At 42.8% G+C, this 16,934-nt stretch overlaps 1 protein-coding gene across 3 annotated transcripts in view; it reads left to right on the top strand.

Annotated features, from left to right (window-relative positions):
• Positions 1-16,934, top strand: part of WDFY1 (WD repeat and FYVE domain containing 1) — a 60,220-nt gene that overhangs the window by 20,517 nt on the left and 22,769 nt on the right. For all 3 annotated transcript variants that reach the window (XM_070269213.1, XM_070269214.1, NM_001434491.1), the window contains 2 exon segments: positions 8,045-8,112; positions 13,414-13,487. In XM_070269213.1, the coding sequence (XP_070125314.1) occupies positions 8,045-8,112; positions 13,414-13,487 (142 nt within the window).

Below are 16,934 nucleotides of genomic sequence, written 5' to 3'. Positions count from 1 at the left end.
GTCATTTGAAATCCTTCGCACTCAGTAGATGCCACATGCTATTTTTATTTATTTATTTATTTATTTGTTTATTCTTTTGAGAAAGATTAGCTCTGAGCTAACATCTGCCACCAATCCTCCTCTTTTTGCTGAGGAAGACTGGCCCTGAGCTAATGTTCATGCCCATCTTCCTCTACTTTATATGCGGGATGCCTGCCACGGCATGGCTTGATAAGCGTTGTGTAGGTCCACAGCCGGGATCTGAACTGGCAAACCCCAGGCCACCAAAGCGGAGCATGTGAACTTAACTGCTATGCTATGCTGCTGGGCCGGCCCCTATTTTTAATTTTTACTTTTAAGGTCAGATTCCTAAGTATTCTTAAAGGTATACTATTTTTGGAACAGATAGCATCATAGCAGTTAGCTATTGCTATGTAACAAACCACCTTAAAATTCAGTGGCTTAAGACAGCAAGCATTATCATTGCTCATGAACCTGTGGGTCACCTGGACAGGCCTTCTGGTCACACCCAGGCTCACTCCCACATCTGTGGTCAGCTCTGGGTGTGGATCAGCTCCTCTGAACTTAGCTGATCTCTGTCACATGTCTGGGGTTTAGCTGGCTGCAGGCTGGTGGAGGATGGCTTCAGCTCGGACGGCTGGGCTCCGTTCTGTACGATCTCTCATCCTCCAGCGGGCTGGCCCCTCTTGTTCATGTAACTGTGGCAGGCTTCCAAGAAAGTGCCTCTTTACCCAGCCCTGGCCCTCCGTCTCTGTAGCCACATTCTGTTGGCCGAAGCAAGTCACAAGCCAGCCCATATTCAAGGGTCAGAGAAAGAGATCTCACCTCTCGATGGGAAGAGCTGCAGAGCCACATTGCGGAGGCGTGCGTCCAGGGAGGGCGAGAGGATTGGGCACAATTTTGCAACTATCTCCTGCAAGCACTTACGTATTATCTTGCATACTCTAGTTGGGCTCAGCCACATCTAGACCTTGAGGTTGGGAGAGATTTTGTTAGACTCACTGTTCCTATTTAGCATAAAACTCAGGATTTCTTTGAACTAAATGAGAGCTTTGAAGTTAGACCTATGCTTTTCTACACTCTGGATTTATTTGGAGAAAAAAAGTAATTTAATGCTTCATGTTTTCTTATTGTTTAGGAATTAGTGCTTTGAAGGATAAAATGTGGAATTTTCTGAATAGCCTTTTTTTAAAAAAAAATGGTTTTACTTATTATTTACCATATAAAGCCGCTTTGCTTTGAATGAATTACCTTTGTAATGTTTTGAGATGTGAATTGTCATTGTCTTCTGAGAAGAGAGCAATAAAATTGGACGGAACCAGTAGGTCGAGTCATAAAATTAATCCAGCGCTGGCGTTGGTTGGTTTGATTTTGCGACTTTCTCCCTCCTTGCTTCTGCCTCTCTAAGTATTAAAACGGAGGTCTTGGCTGTCGTTTTTGCCACGAGGATGTGGCCTCACGTTCTCAGAGGATCACAACTCTTTCTTCACTCCTGATTGCGTGTGGAAGGCAGGAAGCAGCATTGTCTGTGCCACGACGGTTCTCCGCTGTGAACTTGTAAGAAGAGGAGCAGGGACACGTTGATGAAGAGTCACGGTTTGCTGCCTGCTTGCATCGTTGAGGCCCCTGAGCCCTGTGCCTTTGGGTGTCTCTGGTGGCTGCCTGCCTTTCTCCATCTGATCTCTTTGCCCGCCTCTGCTCTCTCTGCCCCTGCATACTTCTCCTCGGGAGTGATGTGTGTCCAGGTCCGTGTCTCCTGATGGCGCTGGGCTTCCTCACTCTCTGCACTGCCCCAGGGAGGCACTGAAGCCCCTATAGACCCCTGGAGGCAGGACGGTCTCCAGACTTGCAGGCCTGCCCCATGGCTTGAGTTCAGGTGGAGGGCAGCACAGATCTCAAAGGGGGAATCCTCAGGGAGGGTCCCCAGAGCCTCTTAGAATCTGCCAAACTGAGGAAAGAAAAGTGGCTGCACCCTGCCTACAGCTGACTGCTGTTAATCCTCAGCCTCGTTGCCCTCAGTGGTGACGATTTAGCAGACACACTCTTAGACCGTGGCCAGTTTTTGTATTTAGAATTTTAGATAGATGCGCTTGAAAATCAGACGGTAAGTCCTCAAGTGCTCACGAGGAGGTATTTCATGGCTGGCTTGTTCTTAGTGCTTACTGAGCGGAGCTGCGACCCTGTGTTCCCGCTTCTCGGCCATTCCATGTCCTTCCTCCAGGGACCCCTCATGAGGACCCAGAGTCAGAGCCTCTCAGGGGTGTCCCCATCCCTCCTTCTCCCTAAGCAGCCTCCTCACTGCCCTGCCTGGCCCGACTTAGAGTACTTATAGAATTTAGCTCTATCACTTTATATTAGGCTTTTTAAAAAAAAATAACATTTCATAAACATTTTCTCACAGCTCCATCTTCTTCATAACTATTTTTAATGACTGTATAAGCTATTGAATTAACATGTCATTAACCCATTTCATTATTTAACATTTTTCCCCCAGTTTTCACTCCTTTGAATGATGGTGTTAAGAATTTTTTTTTATGTGTAGTTCCTTTTTTTTTTCCTTTTAAATACTTTCTTCAGAATCAATTGGCAAACCTGGAATTCCTAAGTCAATTTATCCTTGTTATTTCTATTACTATTATCATTATTCTTATTAGGCAGGAAATGTGTTTCTCACTATATGCAGCAAAATTCTTGCCGAAGACTGAGTTCTAATTTACGGTGCTGACAAAAATTATGAGAGCCCTAGAAATGGCACTTTCTTATTATTTTCAGCTGTTCCTTTGCTTGTCCCTGCACAGTGATACATCTTAAAAACATTTCAGTCTGGAATATTTACAATAAATACAAGCCAACTCGGACATTGCATTTATCTAGAAGCCACGCGGATCACCCACCATGCTGAACGACCGTGGAGAGTAAAGTGGCGGTGGCGTTGTGTGTACAGCGTCTCTGTGTGTATATAACACTGCAGTCTTCCGCAGACACCTTTCCCCGTCTGTCCTTGGAAATACTGCAGCCGTATATGAGTCTGTGTGTCTCTAACCAGGAAGCCAGGGGAATTGATGGCACAGCCCTCCACAGGAATCGTGGTAGCTTGGGGAAGTTTGAACAACATTTCTGTAAGCTCTAAAAGAAATGACACATTTCCTTTCTAAGCACCTTTTGGAAAAATATCAGACTATTGTTTTAAAATAACTTAAAAACAGAGCTTGGCAAGGAATGAACCTGTTTCTAAGGTTTTGGTTTTAAGGGAACACTTTTTCTTCGGATTGACATGGTCTTAGAATATCAGAGATAATCCATCCACTAGCAAAACGCTTAGAGTAAGCGGCAAGAAAAAGAGTTTAGGTGTGTGGGTGGCAAGTTGTCAAAATATGAAAGGAAAAGTTAAGCTGTTTTATCTTAGTGAAGAGAACAGCTCTGATATTCATCTAGGCAGAAAATATTGTGCTTTTCATAAAAATAAAACCATCTGATCTTAACACTTTAGTGCTTATATGGTTTATTAATATCATCCTAGATGTTTTTAATAGTTTGCTTCTGTAAAATGTTACTAAAATATATTGTGTTGCTTTCAACTTACTGAATAGTAGATTTTATTTCCAATTTACTAAACAGAAAATTTTTTTAGTCCTTGGAATTTGTTGATTTTTTAATAAGCAGCCCAACTTAAGCCTGTTTTCACAACCATTAAGCTGTTAAACCAATGAGACATATTCTGAACACTATACAAAACAAATTCCTATGTTACTTAGTAGAAATGACGCAACTTTCTTTAGCACATAGGTTCTTGGGAGTGCTGGAGTGTTAGAGGTTAAACTTAACATGGCTTTGATTTAATCTTGAAAGTGGGAGGTTTTAATGCCAGGAAGGGAAAGAGTTCTTCCTGTGAAAAAGAGAAGGAAGGAAATTACAGAGAGAAGGCGTGAATACTGAGGTAGAGATGACTATCAAGGTCAAGAGCCTAATTTGGAAGCCGGCTTCCAATCAAGGATGGTCTTCTCTTAGCCTGGATGTGATAAACAATTTTCAGATGAAACACCCCAAGAGATCATTTAAGTCCTGCCAGTTTTCCAGTGTGTCAGCGGGATCCAGACCACGTCGTAGTGCTGATGTCCGTCCTCCAAAGGAGATAATGCTGTGTTTCAAAAATGCTGGAGGCTGGGTAGGTTCCGCTTTGACCTTGGGCTACTTGAAATATCATTCTGAAACTACGTGAAACTAAAATTTGACTTTTTAGATGCTTGGTTGGAAGAGGTGAGCTTTAAGGTTTCCACTCAATGGACTTCCCTGCTCTCTGAGTACAGTCATGCACCGCATAATACGTTTCAGTCAGGGACAGACCGCATATACGACGGTGGTCCCGTAAGAGCAGTACCACAGAGCCTGGGTGTGTATAGGCTGTACCATCTAGTTTGTGTAAGTGCACTCTGTGGCATTCGCATGACTGCAGAGTCCCCGAACGATGCATTTCTCGGAACAGATCCCTGTCGTTAAGTGACACCTGACTGTATTTCTCTTCTTTCAGGAGGACACAGGGTCCTCTATTGAGCTACCTGTGCATTCATGACCCACAATGCTTGGGGTTGATTTGAAGTGTTTTAGAATGTGTCAGCATTCTGTTCTTCTTTAGACCCTTAAAAAAAAAGCCTGACAGATAGCTGGCAGGTTCAGCACCTTTGTGATGCCTGTGTGAACGGAGGCCAGTGAGCTTGACACGGCCCTGCGTGACTTCACTTTATTGCCTTTGACTAGTTACAGTTCCTTTGGCTTCATCCCCTGTGTTGAATGTAAGTAATGCAGTGTATCCATAAGCATTGCGTATTAAGTAACGTAGAATATAGTCAACATCATATTAGTAGTTCAGGCCCAAGGATCATCATTATAAGCTTCTCTGGATTACTTTAGATGAGGGAGTTATGCTGCAATGGTACCCACCCTGCGGTGCGCCCAGATAAACGACCGCCTGGAGAGGAGTCCTTGGGAGGGTGATGACGGAGGAGGGCTTAGGGCGTGACTGAGCTCAGTGTATTTGGAGACTTGAGGATGACAGTTCACTGGGGTGTAGGGTCTGGGTCAGGGGGCCATAGGCACTAATTGTGTCACTTGAACCCCTGATTTCAGACAACCACTGCTGTGCTCTGAGCACAGGTGCAGTGGAATGCGTGGCTCCTGGGAGATGTAACTGGTGGTCTCATGCCCAAGGTAGACTAGAGGGAAGAGCCTACCAAAACCTGAGAGGAGGCTGCATGTCTGTGTGAGTGAGGAGGGCCGGACATGGCGGGCATGCTGGGAACAGAGACAAGCGCCAGCATCTTGTTTAGGAATTACCACTTACTTCTTAAAAAGCAAACAAGCGAAAACCTGCAACACCATGATCACACCTAAAGAAATGAACAATATTGTTTAATATCATTAAATATCTAGTCAGTATTCCTATTTCTCGTTGTTTCATAATGATGTACATATATTTTGCAATTTGTTTGAATCAGGATCCAGATAAGCTTACACGTTGTGGTTGCTTGATACGTCACTTACTCCTCTTCAATCACAAGCTGGTGCTCCATCTCTGCTTTTTTTCCTCTGGCAAATTATTTGTAGAAGAAACTGGGTCATTCGCCTGTAGACTTCCCCGCGATCTTGATTTTGCTGAATGCACCCCTGTGGTGGTGTTTCTTACCTTCCTCTGTCCTCTGCATTTCTTATAAATTGGTAGTTGGATCTAGAGGTTTGATCAGATTGTATTTTAAATTAAAATTGGTATCATGCTGTGTTTATCAGTTTTCTGTAGGGCTTTCACTTAACATGATATCATGAACATCTTCCCATGCAGTTAAATATTTTTCATAACTTGATTTAAAGGTTTACAAACTAGAAAGATCCATATCGTGAAAAAGTTTTAACTTCTGAGGTTTGTTAAGTAATCATGAACAGTAACCAAGAACCCACAAATAATAACAGAGTGGTTTAAACATTACCTCACAGAGTGTTAAATTTTGATTTAAGATGTTGAATTATGAAGTGTAAAGTTAATAGGTCTGTTTGTACATGCTTTAGTCTGATCTCCCTCTCTCTTTTAATTTTGGTTGTGAACTTGGACTTTCTAGAACTTACTGTCACGATATGGGTGCCTCCTGAAAGTCTGCTTGATTATCTTGTCTTGTGAGCCTTGTCTCATAGGAGCTTGTTTAATGATGCTTGAATGAGGAGACCGTGTTTGTTCGGGATTCTTCTTTCATCTCACGCGGATGTAGTATGTTAGTACCTGCTTGACTGTAGACAACACAGATAACTCCGGCTGGCGTAAGCCTCTAAGGGCATTTATGGTCAGGATGCTGGAGTGTCTGCCTCCCAGAGCTGAAGTCCAGGGCAGTCGGTCGGCCTCAAGAGCAGCTGCCAGCGGGGACTTCCCCTGACTTTCTTCAGCTCATTTGTGCTTCTCTCCATGGATTGTCTTCAGTCTTTTCATTTTTTTGACAGATAAGAGTCCAAATTGCAAAACATAAGATCAGAAGCAGCCATTTCGACTACTGGAGACATACTGATCTGTTTCTCTCTCTCCTGGTTTCCAATTCCCCGGGGAAGGAACCGATTGACCTGGCTAGGGTCAGATGCCCATTTCTGGTCTAGCCAGTTGTGATCAGGGGTGGGATGCAGAGAAAGATGTGAGAGATTCAGCGTGGCACAGGTTCCACTGTGCCCACTCAGCAGTGTCCAGCAGACGGGGCATGTTGTACACATGACTGCTCCTACCCTCAGCCCTGTGTCCAGTTCACATGCACTGTAGCATTATGCCATCTGGGCTGCCAAGTCATCTTATTTATCTGTTTGGATCAATGAAGGGCAACATCTAGTTTTTATTTTCTTTTATTGAGGTCTAATCACATACAGTAATCTGTGGAGATCTTAAGTCTAGTTGGACAAGTTCTGACGAGTGCATATACCCAAGGAACAGCTCCCCACAGCCTTGCCATTACCCTAGAAGGTTCCCTCATTCTTTTGGATTCTACTCTCCTCCCCGAGAAGCAACCACTAGTCTGATTTTTATCCTCATAGAGCAGTCTTACTTGTCTTGAACTTCAAGTGAAATGGAAACATTTAGTGTCAATATTTAGTCTTAATGTATTTTAGCTTAAGGTGAATAGACATTTATTCTGTGCTGACTGTGTGCCAGAATCTGTGCTGCTGTCAGAAATATAAGAATGACTGTGTTAGAGCTGACAATAAGATAGTTAGGAGTTGTTGCAGAGGCAGAGTACGGCTTCACAGGAAGAGGCGAGTGTCCTAGGGATTCTGAAGAGCAAGAGGCCCAAAGCTTCCAGGAGGTTCTGTGATTGCAGGCGCGACGGTCACAGCCTTCCTTATTGTTCTTCTGAGGCGATAAGCCAGAATATTAGACTTTGGCTATTTTGGCCATTTGTCATTTTCCTGCCAGTGTACAGGATTTCCTCATCTCCCTGTGTGTGTTCTGATGAAAGAGAGCCCAGAGGCCTCGTGTGGAATGATTTCCTCCCAGGGTATGAAGACTGGGAATTATTGGCGAATGAGCAGTGGGGTGGCCCTGCTTTGTAGGCACCACTGTCTGAGTTCTCCAGAAGCATTTTCTTTCTGTTTGTATCTACTACTCTTCTCATTTGGCTCAGACAGTCAAGTGAACAAGTTTGCAGGTTTTTTTTTTTTTTTTACCGATAAATGAAGTTAATAGTTGTCATTTTCCTTTCTATATCATTATATAATGAGCATTTTCCATATTTTTAAAATTACTGAAATCCTGTCTCCTAGCTACTACATAACTTACCATATATGGTCATACTATATGTAACTGTATATAATATGTGTATATGTAGTATATATACTATATATAACATACTATGTATTCTGTGTGTGTATACTTATTTGCCCAATTGATTAAGTTTCCAAGATCAGTTGGGAAATGGTTTTGAAAATAAAATGAATAGTTAAGTTTTCCTGGAGCACAAAAGAAGGTAAAATGACTAAAGAAGATAAAATAACTAAAGACTACTCTTTTTTCTTCTCTTTGCAGAACCATCCGAGTATGGCTGAAAAGAGACAGCGGTCAGTACTGGCCCAGCATCTACCACACGATGGCCTGTAAGTAGCTGAACTATTCTACTGGAGGAAAATGTCTGTAGTGTCTTTGATGGTTTAAATTTCAAAATGACTGATTAAAAAGCACTACTCTATTTCAAAATAAATTTCTTAGTTGCCTAATACCTCGACAGGCTGTGCTAAACAGCAGGAAAACAACTTATTTTGCACAGGAAGTTGGGTCTACTGGTTTAACTGAAGCAGACTTGAGCAAAGCTGGAAGAAGAAGGAAAAAAAGAGGAAAAGCCCGCGGCCCCCCGCCTCCATTTTCCTTTGTTTTTATTTTGCCAATTTATATTAGTGGTACCTTTGTACTTAGTAGTAGCTGATATTGACACTCAAACAGGGCTCTGTCCCTCCCATGCCTTCAGGGCCATTCTTTTGGTCACCCTCGTCACAAACTCTGGGTGCTATGAGAGATTTGCCTAAGGTTCAACACATTTTAAATAGACGATTTTCTCAGTAGTCAAGTACATTCTGAAAATAAATCCAGAAGATAAAGCTTTTGCATTGAGATTTTAAAACAGCCCTGAGATGTAGTGACATAAAATTACATTTAAATTCTAGCCCTTCATGCAAATCTAAGCAGCTTTGCCATCCTTCTCTCCCACCACTTTTCTTCATCCTTTCTTGGAAAGAAAGCTTGGATGTCATCCAGGTCCAGACCAGGACTGAATCCTGCTGTTCCAAATGGCCACACGGAAGGCATCCGTGGCTGCTCATTTCCTAGTGGTTTTGGTCCTCAGTGAGGGACTTTCCTCAGGTCAGGGTTTCAGTACTCAGAGGACCCCCTAGGAAAAGAAACAAGGCTTTTGGGCGTGCTTAAAGGTGTGTTACTTCTGAAGCCCTTATAAAGTTCTCTAAAGAAGAGCTATTGTCAGTGGTTCCAGACACTGTTGACACTGCTCACAGCTTTCTTAAGAGTTATTCCGGAGGCTGTGGGGTTTGTTAGAAATACAGAGCAGCCAATTAGTCAGCAAATTCCGTATAATGAGTTTAAGTCATCCTTCCGAGCGCCTCTTTTCTCGGCTCTCACTTTCTCATTTGCACATATATTCCAGCATACGTACAATATTTGGATCCTGTAATCACTTCCACAGAAAACTAGTAGTTTGTCACGGTTTTCATGCGTTCTAGCCTCCGCTGACAGCTTGGGCAGGCTGGTCAGCTTCTCTGTCTTGATAATCATTTGATGACAATGAAGTAGACTTTTTGGAATACTGGTATAAAGATAACTATTATAAACGGAACCATAAAACATAACGACGTGTAGCACGTTAGAAGACAACCAGAAAACCTAATCAGAATTTATTGTGCCAAGCCGTAGAATCTCCTGCTACCCATGTCTACTTGTATTGTCGTTACTCAGTCTGAAATATGAAGTGACCGACATCTTAGTAAATGTGCTCAGAGAGCCCGTTTGAAAAGTTGACTTTGGGATTTTTTAGAGTCGGGGCAGAGGAGGGTGGGACACCCTGGGCCTCTGAGTCCACCTTTTACCCAACCCCAAAAAAGGGCTTCTCTTACACTGATGATTCCTCCCTTCCAGCGGCCCTGTGATGGATCTGATAGCTGGAAACAGCAAGAGCCTGAGGAACTCCTGCCAGTGCTGGGGAACGTGTGTCATCTTTGTGGACAGTCTCATTAATGCTGTTGCCATGAGTCGTCACCCCCTCCCCTCCCCCACACCTCATATTCTGACCGGAGCTTAATCTCCTTGAGTCCTCGGCCTTGGAGTTCATGCTCAATAGAATAGAGACTGAGATGGATTTCATCCTGTGTTTAGTTCAGTTTCTCCTCGGCTTGTGTTTCTTCCACGTGTTTAGTACAGCTTTGTAGTTAATTTCTCTCCCAGGGCACCAGAACCTGGCAGTAGATGTGCTTACTCTTCCTTAGCTTTTAGGTCTTGGGCACGTGGCTTGGCGCTCTCTGTCGCCATCCCTTGCTAATTTGGCTTAACTGTATCCTCCGGAAGGGCTCCCAGAGGGCTGTGGCTGGAAAAGCCAGTGGAAACTGGAAAGAACCAGCACAGCGCCCGCTGTGGGGTGACATCTGCGTGTCTGCACCTACACATATTCAGCTTGTTGCTTCCAGCTACTTCTTTATTGTCTCTACTGATAAGACTGCAAGAACACTGCCAGAAGAAAATGGAATGAATGAATTATGAGAAGTAAATGCTTGTCTGTGTTAGGATGACTTTTATTTTAAAATTAAATTTAAAATATGATAGGAAAAGTGCCATGTTGGTTCTAAAAACTGTCTGAAAAACAAGTGCCATGTTGGTATCTAAAAACAAACTATCTAAAAACTGTCCCAGAGGGGCTGGCCCAGTGGCATAATGGTTAAGTTCACACGCTCTGCTTTGGCAGCCCGGGGTTCACAGATTCGGATCCTGGGTGTGGACCTAGCACTGCTCGTCAAGCCCTGCTGTGGTGGCATCCCACATAAAATAGAGGAGGGTTGGCACAGATGTTAGCTAGGTGACAGTCTTCCTCAAACAAAAAGGAGGAAGATTGCCAACAGATGTTAGTTCAGGACCAATCTTCCTCACAAAAATTAAAAGAAAAAAAAAAGAAAAACTATCCCAATTTAGGACATTTTCGTGGTCATCCATGAATTTAACTTTTTCCTGTCATCTAACAGAGTGCTCAATAAGCCAAACCTTAGTATGTTGTTCTAGGTGGCCCGATATGTTTCATAACATTACGTCACGTAACAAAAGTAACTTTCAGACTCTGCTTTAGCTGAAGGAAAATGATAACTCTTAGTTTCTGTATCAACCATGTGCCTCATGTCCTTTTTTTTGAAATATCATTTTATGAAATCATCACAACAGCTCTGCAAGGAAGATGATATTTTCACCGTTTAGTAGATGAGGAAACAGGCCTGAGGGGTGGGGTCGATTGCTTGTGGATGGAGTAACAGTCCTTGCCTGTCTGACTCCTAAACTGTGCTGCCCACCCCAGTCGACAAGCATGTTCTGCAAAGAGCTGGACAGTAAATATTTTTAAACTTTGTGGACCAAACAATCTCCGTGGCAACAATTCACCTCTGCCCTTGTTGCCTGAAAGCAACGTAACAATGTATAAATGAGAGAGCCTGGCCGTGTTCCAAAAAAACAAACAAAAAAACCCTTTATTTACAAAACTAGAGTTGGCATAGAGGTAAGCATAGGATTTTGCACTGCACTGATGCCTTTTAAAAAGGCCACCTTTTTGAAAAGTGATTTGTGCTTTGCTAGTTTATAAAACTATGTGAATGTCCAAACCTTTTTTTATTTTTTTAAATTATATTGCTCATCTCACTAGAAGCTTCTCTTCTAGGAAAAAAGCCAGGACATCTTTATATACAAAACAAATAAACTAGGGAAGCCTTTTTCTTTTTGGTGAGAAAAATTGACCCTGAGCTAACAACTGTTGCCAATCTTCCTATTTTTGCTTAAGGAAGATTGTCACCGAGCTAACATCTGTGCCAGTCTTCCTCCACTTGCATGTGGGATGCTGCCACAGCATGGCTTGTTGAATGGTGTGTAGGTACATGCCCGGGATCCAAACCCGCAACCCCAGGCCGCCAAAGCAGAGCTCGCAAACTTAACCACTACACCACCAGGCGGGCCCCCTCTGTTTTTTTTAAATGTAGGAATTCTCTAACCTCATAAAATTACTCAACGCTTTATAATTTTTACACAAAGAGAGATTTGGCGTGTTTATGTATAGTTTGTTTTAGGATTGAGCATAAAAGAATTGAAAAGAAGCTTAAAACTAAGCCATTAAGATTTAGTACCATGTGAAAAGCAAGCAAAAATGGTGACAGTGTGTCTTTGAAATCATCAAAGCATGATTTGATTCTCAAAGATAATTTTATGTGTGGTTATTATAGAGCACTTTTTATGAAGATACGTATATCTTTGTGGTCATAGTTCTTAAACATGATCGTTCTTTATAGAGTCATGCGTTGCTTGATGATGGGGATACTTTCTGAGAAATGCGTCGCTGGGCAATTTTGTCATTGTGCGAACAGCGTGGAGTGTATTTACACAAACCTAGATGGGATAGCCTCCTGCACACCTTGGCTGTATGCTACTAATCTTATGGGACCACCATCATGTATGTGGTCCATCGTTGACCAAAACATTGTTATGTGGGGCATGACTGTAGTCTGAAACATCAGTATGGTGGATAAGGGTGGACAGGCTTGTAGTCAGTTGTGGTTGTTCTGTATATAGACAGTTGCAGTACCTACCTTTCAATTACATAGTTCTTTGAATGCAACTGAAACAGTTTCTATAGTCTGATCATGCAGCTAGCTACATTTTTCCTGTGAGTTACAATCCAGTATTATAGCTTGCTTTCTTCCTTGGTGGAGAATGTCAGCCCACTGTAAAGAGATAACTTTAAGTTATTTTCAAATGGTGACTTCGTGTATAAGATTCTTTTCTTTTGCTTTTTTATGAGAAGTTTTACTTCAAAGTAAACTCAAGTTTGTGTGTTTGTTTTTTCTGGCATGAGTTTCCTCGTTGTGGTTCTTGCATGGTCAATTAAAATTCTTTAGGCTGAAATGAACCGAAGTAGTCCTTTTTCCAAATTTCCATTTTCTAAATCATTTTAGTTCTGATTTTTAGCAGAAGGAGACGATTTAGAGTTTTTCCTTCCTAAAACTCATTCTCTGGCCCACGCTTTCTGGAAGGATAGGTAGAACCTGGAAGGGGGTATGTACCTGAGAAGAAGCAGGAGCTCTCCCAGTCACATAACACTGCTGTGGACAAAGAAACATGTCTACACCTCACATCTCCAGTTACTACAAAAAAAAAGGGAACATTTTTTGACCATTGGAAAAAAAAATGTAATTCCAAAGTGGCTTTCCCAACTTGCTCACATATGCCATGGAATGGGAATTCTGGTCCTGGGAACCCCTCTTTCTATAGATCCCAGCTGCTCTCTCACCTGTGATGGGGAAATGGGGCTGGGGGCAGGATGACCGGCTGAGTTTGGGTAGCAGATCATATACTGTAGCACCAGTCCCCAGATCTTTCCAGAAACTGGTAGAAGTTTCAATCAGATGAAACTTTATGCTGGCTCGCTCTACCCAGAGTTATAAAAATAACATAGAAAACTTTTAAAGTAAGAATTTTAAACTAAAATGACAGAACTTTAGTAACATTTTCAATTTACATCATTAATTTTTACAAAACGTCTTTGCCTTCCTTTTTTAACCTAAATCGTATAGCTCTTTTTAACAATTGCTTTGAACAATGACTTAAAGTGCTTGGCTTTGCTCATAATGTGCTCTTTGTCTTTCCGGCAGCTCCCTGCTCTGCTATGGCGTACCATCACGATAGCAGACGGATATTTGTGGGCCAGGATAACGGAGCCGTAATGGTAGGTAGCTTCCAGGATGTCTTCATTATACTGACCTCCCTGTGTTCACTTCTGTTGAGCAGTTTATACGAAGTTAACAATGGATGCCTGATGGTTTCACATAAAAAATGTTTATTTCAGGATAGATATTAGGCCTAAAAATGGATTAATTTTAATCTGTTAATTGGTGCTTAATTTTAAACTGGTGTCACAGAGCTGTCACGATTGATGGTTCGGTGCTCAGGCTAGCCCACAGGGTACAGCCTCCATACAGTGAATGTGAGACCTGTAGCAGCTGCCATCCCTGAACCATGAAGGGGGCCGGGGCAGGAGAGCGTGGTGGAGAGCCTGTGTTTGTGCATGCATGTGTGTGGACGCACATGTGTGTGTAACTGGAGGCGCAAGGAGAACCAGGTTAGGGATTAGTCAGTCAGCCAACAACTTGTATAACTCTTTAAGGAAGTGCTGCTCAAACTATCATGAAAAACTAGATATTTAAAATTTCAATTTATTATAGATTGCTATTTTTGTGGGTCTAATTGTGTGCCTGTGTGTGTGTATATATATGTATTTTAATTGAGATATAAATCATACACCATAAAATTCACCATTTTGAAGTGTGCACTTCAGTGGTTTTGTACTATATTCACAAGGTTGTGCACCCATCAACACTCTCTAGTTCCAGAACATTTTCATCACCCTGCCTCCCCAGGGAAACCCCATACCCATCCGTAGTCATCCTCATTCCCCCTCCCCTCAGCTCCTGGCAATCCCTACTCTACTATCTGAGTCCAGAGATTTGTCTGTTCTAAACATTTTATTTAGAAAAATCATATGATATGTGTGGCCTTTTATGTCTGGCTTCTTTCACTTAGCATAATGTTTTCAAGGTTCATCTATGTTGTAGCTTGAATTAATACTTCATTCCTTTTTGTGGTAGGTAATATTCCGTTATATAGATATACCACACTTTGTTGATCCATTCATTAGTCATAGACATTTGGGTTGTTTCCGCTTTCTGGCTGTTATGAATAATGCTGCTATGAACATTTGTATACAAGCTTGTGTGTGGAGCTACCTTTCCAGCTCTCTCGGGTATCTACCCAGGAATGGAATTGCTGGGTCATATGGGAACTCTATTTAACTTAGTGAGGAACTGGCAGACTGTTTTCCAAAGGGGCTGTACCATTTGACATTCCCACCAGCAATGTATGAGGGTTCCAGTTTCTCTACATTATTGCCAACACCTGTTATTTTCTGTTTTATTATTTTGTTTTTATTATGGCCATCCTGGTGGGTGTGAAGTGTATCTTTTTATGGTTTTGATATGGTTTGATAGGGTTTTGATAACATTGAAGCATCTTCTCATGTGCTTGTTGGTCATTTGTATTTCTTCTTTGAAGAAATATTTATTCAAGTCCTTTGCCCATTTTTAATTATCTTTTTTAAATTGTTGAGTTGTAAGAAACTAGTACTTGCAGCCTGGAAGAATTCACCAGGGAAGCCATCTGGTCCTGGGTTTTTCATTGCAGAAAGTTTTTTGAGTACTAATTTAATCTCTTTACTTGTTAGAGATTTTCTGTTTCTTCTTCAGTGTTTGTTGTTTGTGTCTTTCTGGGAATTTATCCATTTCGTCTAGCTTATCTAATTTGTTGGCACAGAGATGTTCACAGTAGCCCTTTATAATCCTTTTTCCTTCTGTAAGGTTGATGGTAATGTCCCATCCCCCTTCATTCCTGAATTTAGTAGTTTGTGTTTTCTCCCTTTTTTCCTTCATCGCTCTAGCTAAATGTTTGTCCATTTTGTTGATCTTTTCAAAGAACTAGTTTTGGTTTCATTAATTTTCTATCTTGTTTTTCCTATTCTCTGCTTATTTATTTCAACTCTAATCTTTATTATTTTCCTTGTTCTGTTTGCCTTGGGTTTAGTTTGCTAGATTGATGTTTTTGATAATTCCATTGTTGAATGTGATAATCCACTAATTTCATACTTGGATGCCATAAAAATATTTGCTGTCAGGGTTTCTGAACACTCACTCCCTATTTCTCTCCTTCTCTCATCAGCACCAGGTCTGCAGACCACTGTTTGAGCCAGTGTTGTAGTGTCCACTGAGATCTAAATTCAGAGGACTCCCAACCCCCCAGCTCAGACCAAACCCTTGAGGTTCAGGCCCACGTACCCAACTGTCAAAACTGAACTCGTCACCTTTCCCCTCTATGTCAGCATTGTTTCTGTCTTAGAGGGCAGCTAACCACGCGCCACCATCCTGGCTAGAAATCTGGACGCTATCTTAACACTGTTGTCCGTTAAATGCCCACATCTAATCTAACATCGAACCCCACAGTGCAGACAGTTCTGAAGCCGTCACCTCTTCTCCATCACTACCTTACCTGTGTTCCACAGTCTCATTTTGGGATCCTGAACAGCCTCCTAACTGGCGTTGCCACTTTCAGCCTTGCCTCCCCAAACGCATCTTCCACTTACTGGACACTAAGCCAGCCAACAGAGAAAGCTGACTGCTCCATCCTCCCACTCACTGCTCTTCACTGGCTCCCCGTTGTGCAGTGATTCCCTCATGCACTTGATCCTGAGGTTCACCTGGAGGACGTGCTGAAATGCTGGTTCCCAGGCCTCTCCGTAGTGATGCTGAAGCTGTGGGTCTGGCCTGTAGCCAGGGAACTTGTCTTCAATAAGTTCCCTAAATGATTTGTATGGCTACGCAAGTTTGGGAAACTCGGCTCATAGGATGTAGTCTGAGCTCCTAACACACACTCGGGGATCATCATTTCCCCTTCTTCCCCTGGCTGGCTTCCCCATCACCCCACTCCTAAATCTTGAAGTTACTCAGGACTCAGGCCTGGGCCTGTCTTCAACTAGGGGTAGCAGGTAGGTTGAGAAGAGCAGAGGGCCAAGGTCACATTCCCTGGGAAATCTCAATATTTAAGAGAAAGTCAGAGGACTGGGGACCCACAAGGAAGACAGAGGCAGAAGGGTCAGAGTGGGAGGAGGAGCAGCCAGGACAGTCTGGTCATGGAAGCCAGAGGGTCAGTGGGTTTCAGGTGGGCCTGAGTCATGGTGTCAGGTGCAGCAGAGAGAGGATGAGATCAGGACTGGAAAGTGACCTTGGGGGTGGCAGCCAGGTGGCAGCAAGTGGCGGCAGGGAGCGCCCTTTCCGTGCCGTGGCGGTGGTGCGGTGGAGTGCAGTGGATCAGAGAGTGACCGGGGTGAGGAATCAGAGAGCCAGAAGTGGCGGGTGTAGGCTGATCTTCAGAGAAGTTTTTGGCTGAGAAGAAGATGAAGAAAGTTTTAGTATTGTTAAAAGAGTTTCATTGGGTTTTGTTTGTTTTGTTTTTTAAATTAAAGGAGAAGAAGCCTTGAGTGTGTTTCAGCACCAAGAAGGAAGGTTCAGGCCCTCTGCCCAAGGAGTCCACCCAGCAGTAGGCAGGGGGCCGGGGCTGCGGGGTTGGG

The sequence above is a fragment of the Equus caballus genome, chromosome 6 (assembly GCF_041296265.1).
Source record: "Equus caballus isolate H_3958 breed thoroughbred chromosome 6, TB-T2T, whole genome shotgun sequence".
NCBI classification, from domain to species: Eukaryota; Metazoa; Chordata; class Mammalia; order Perissodactyla; family Equidae; genus Equus; species Equus caballus.
This window is presented reverse-complemented; position numbering and strand designations above follow the sequence as displayed.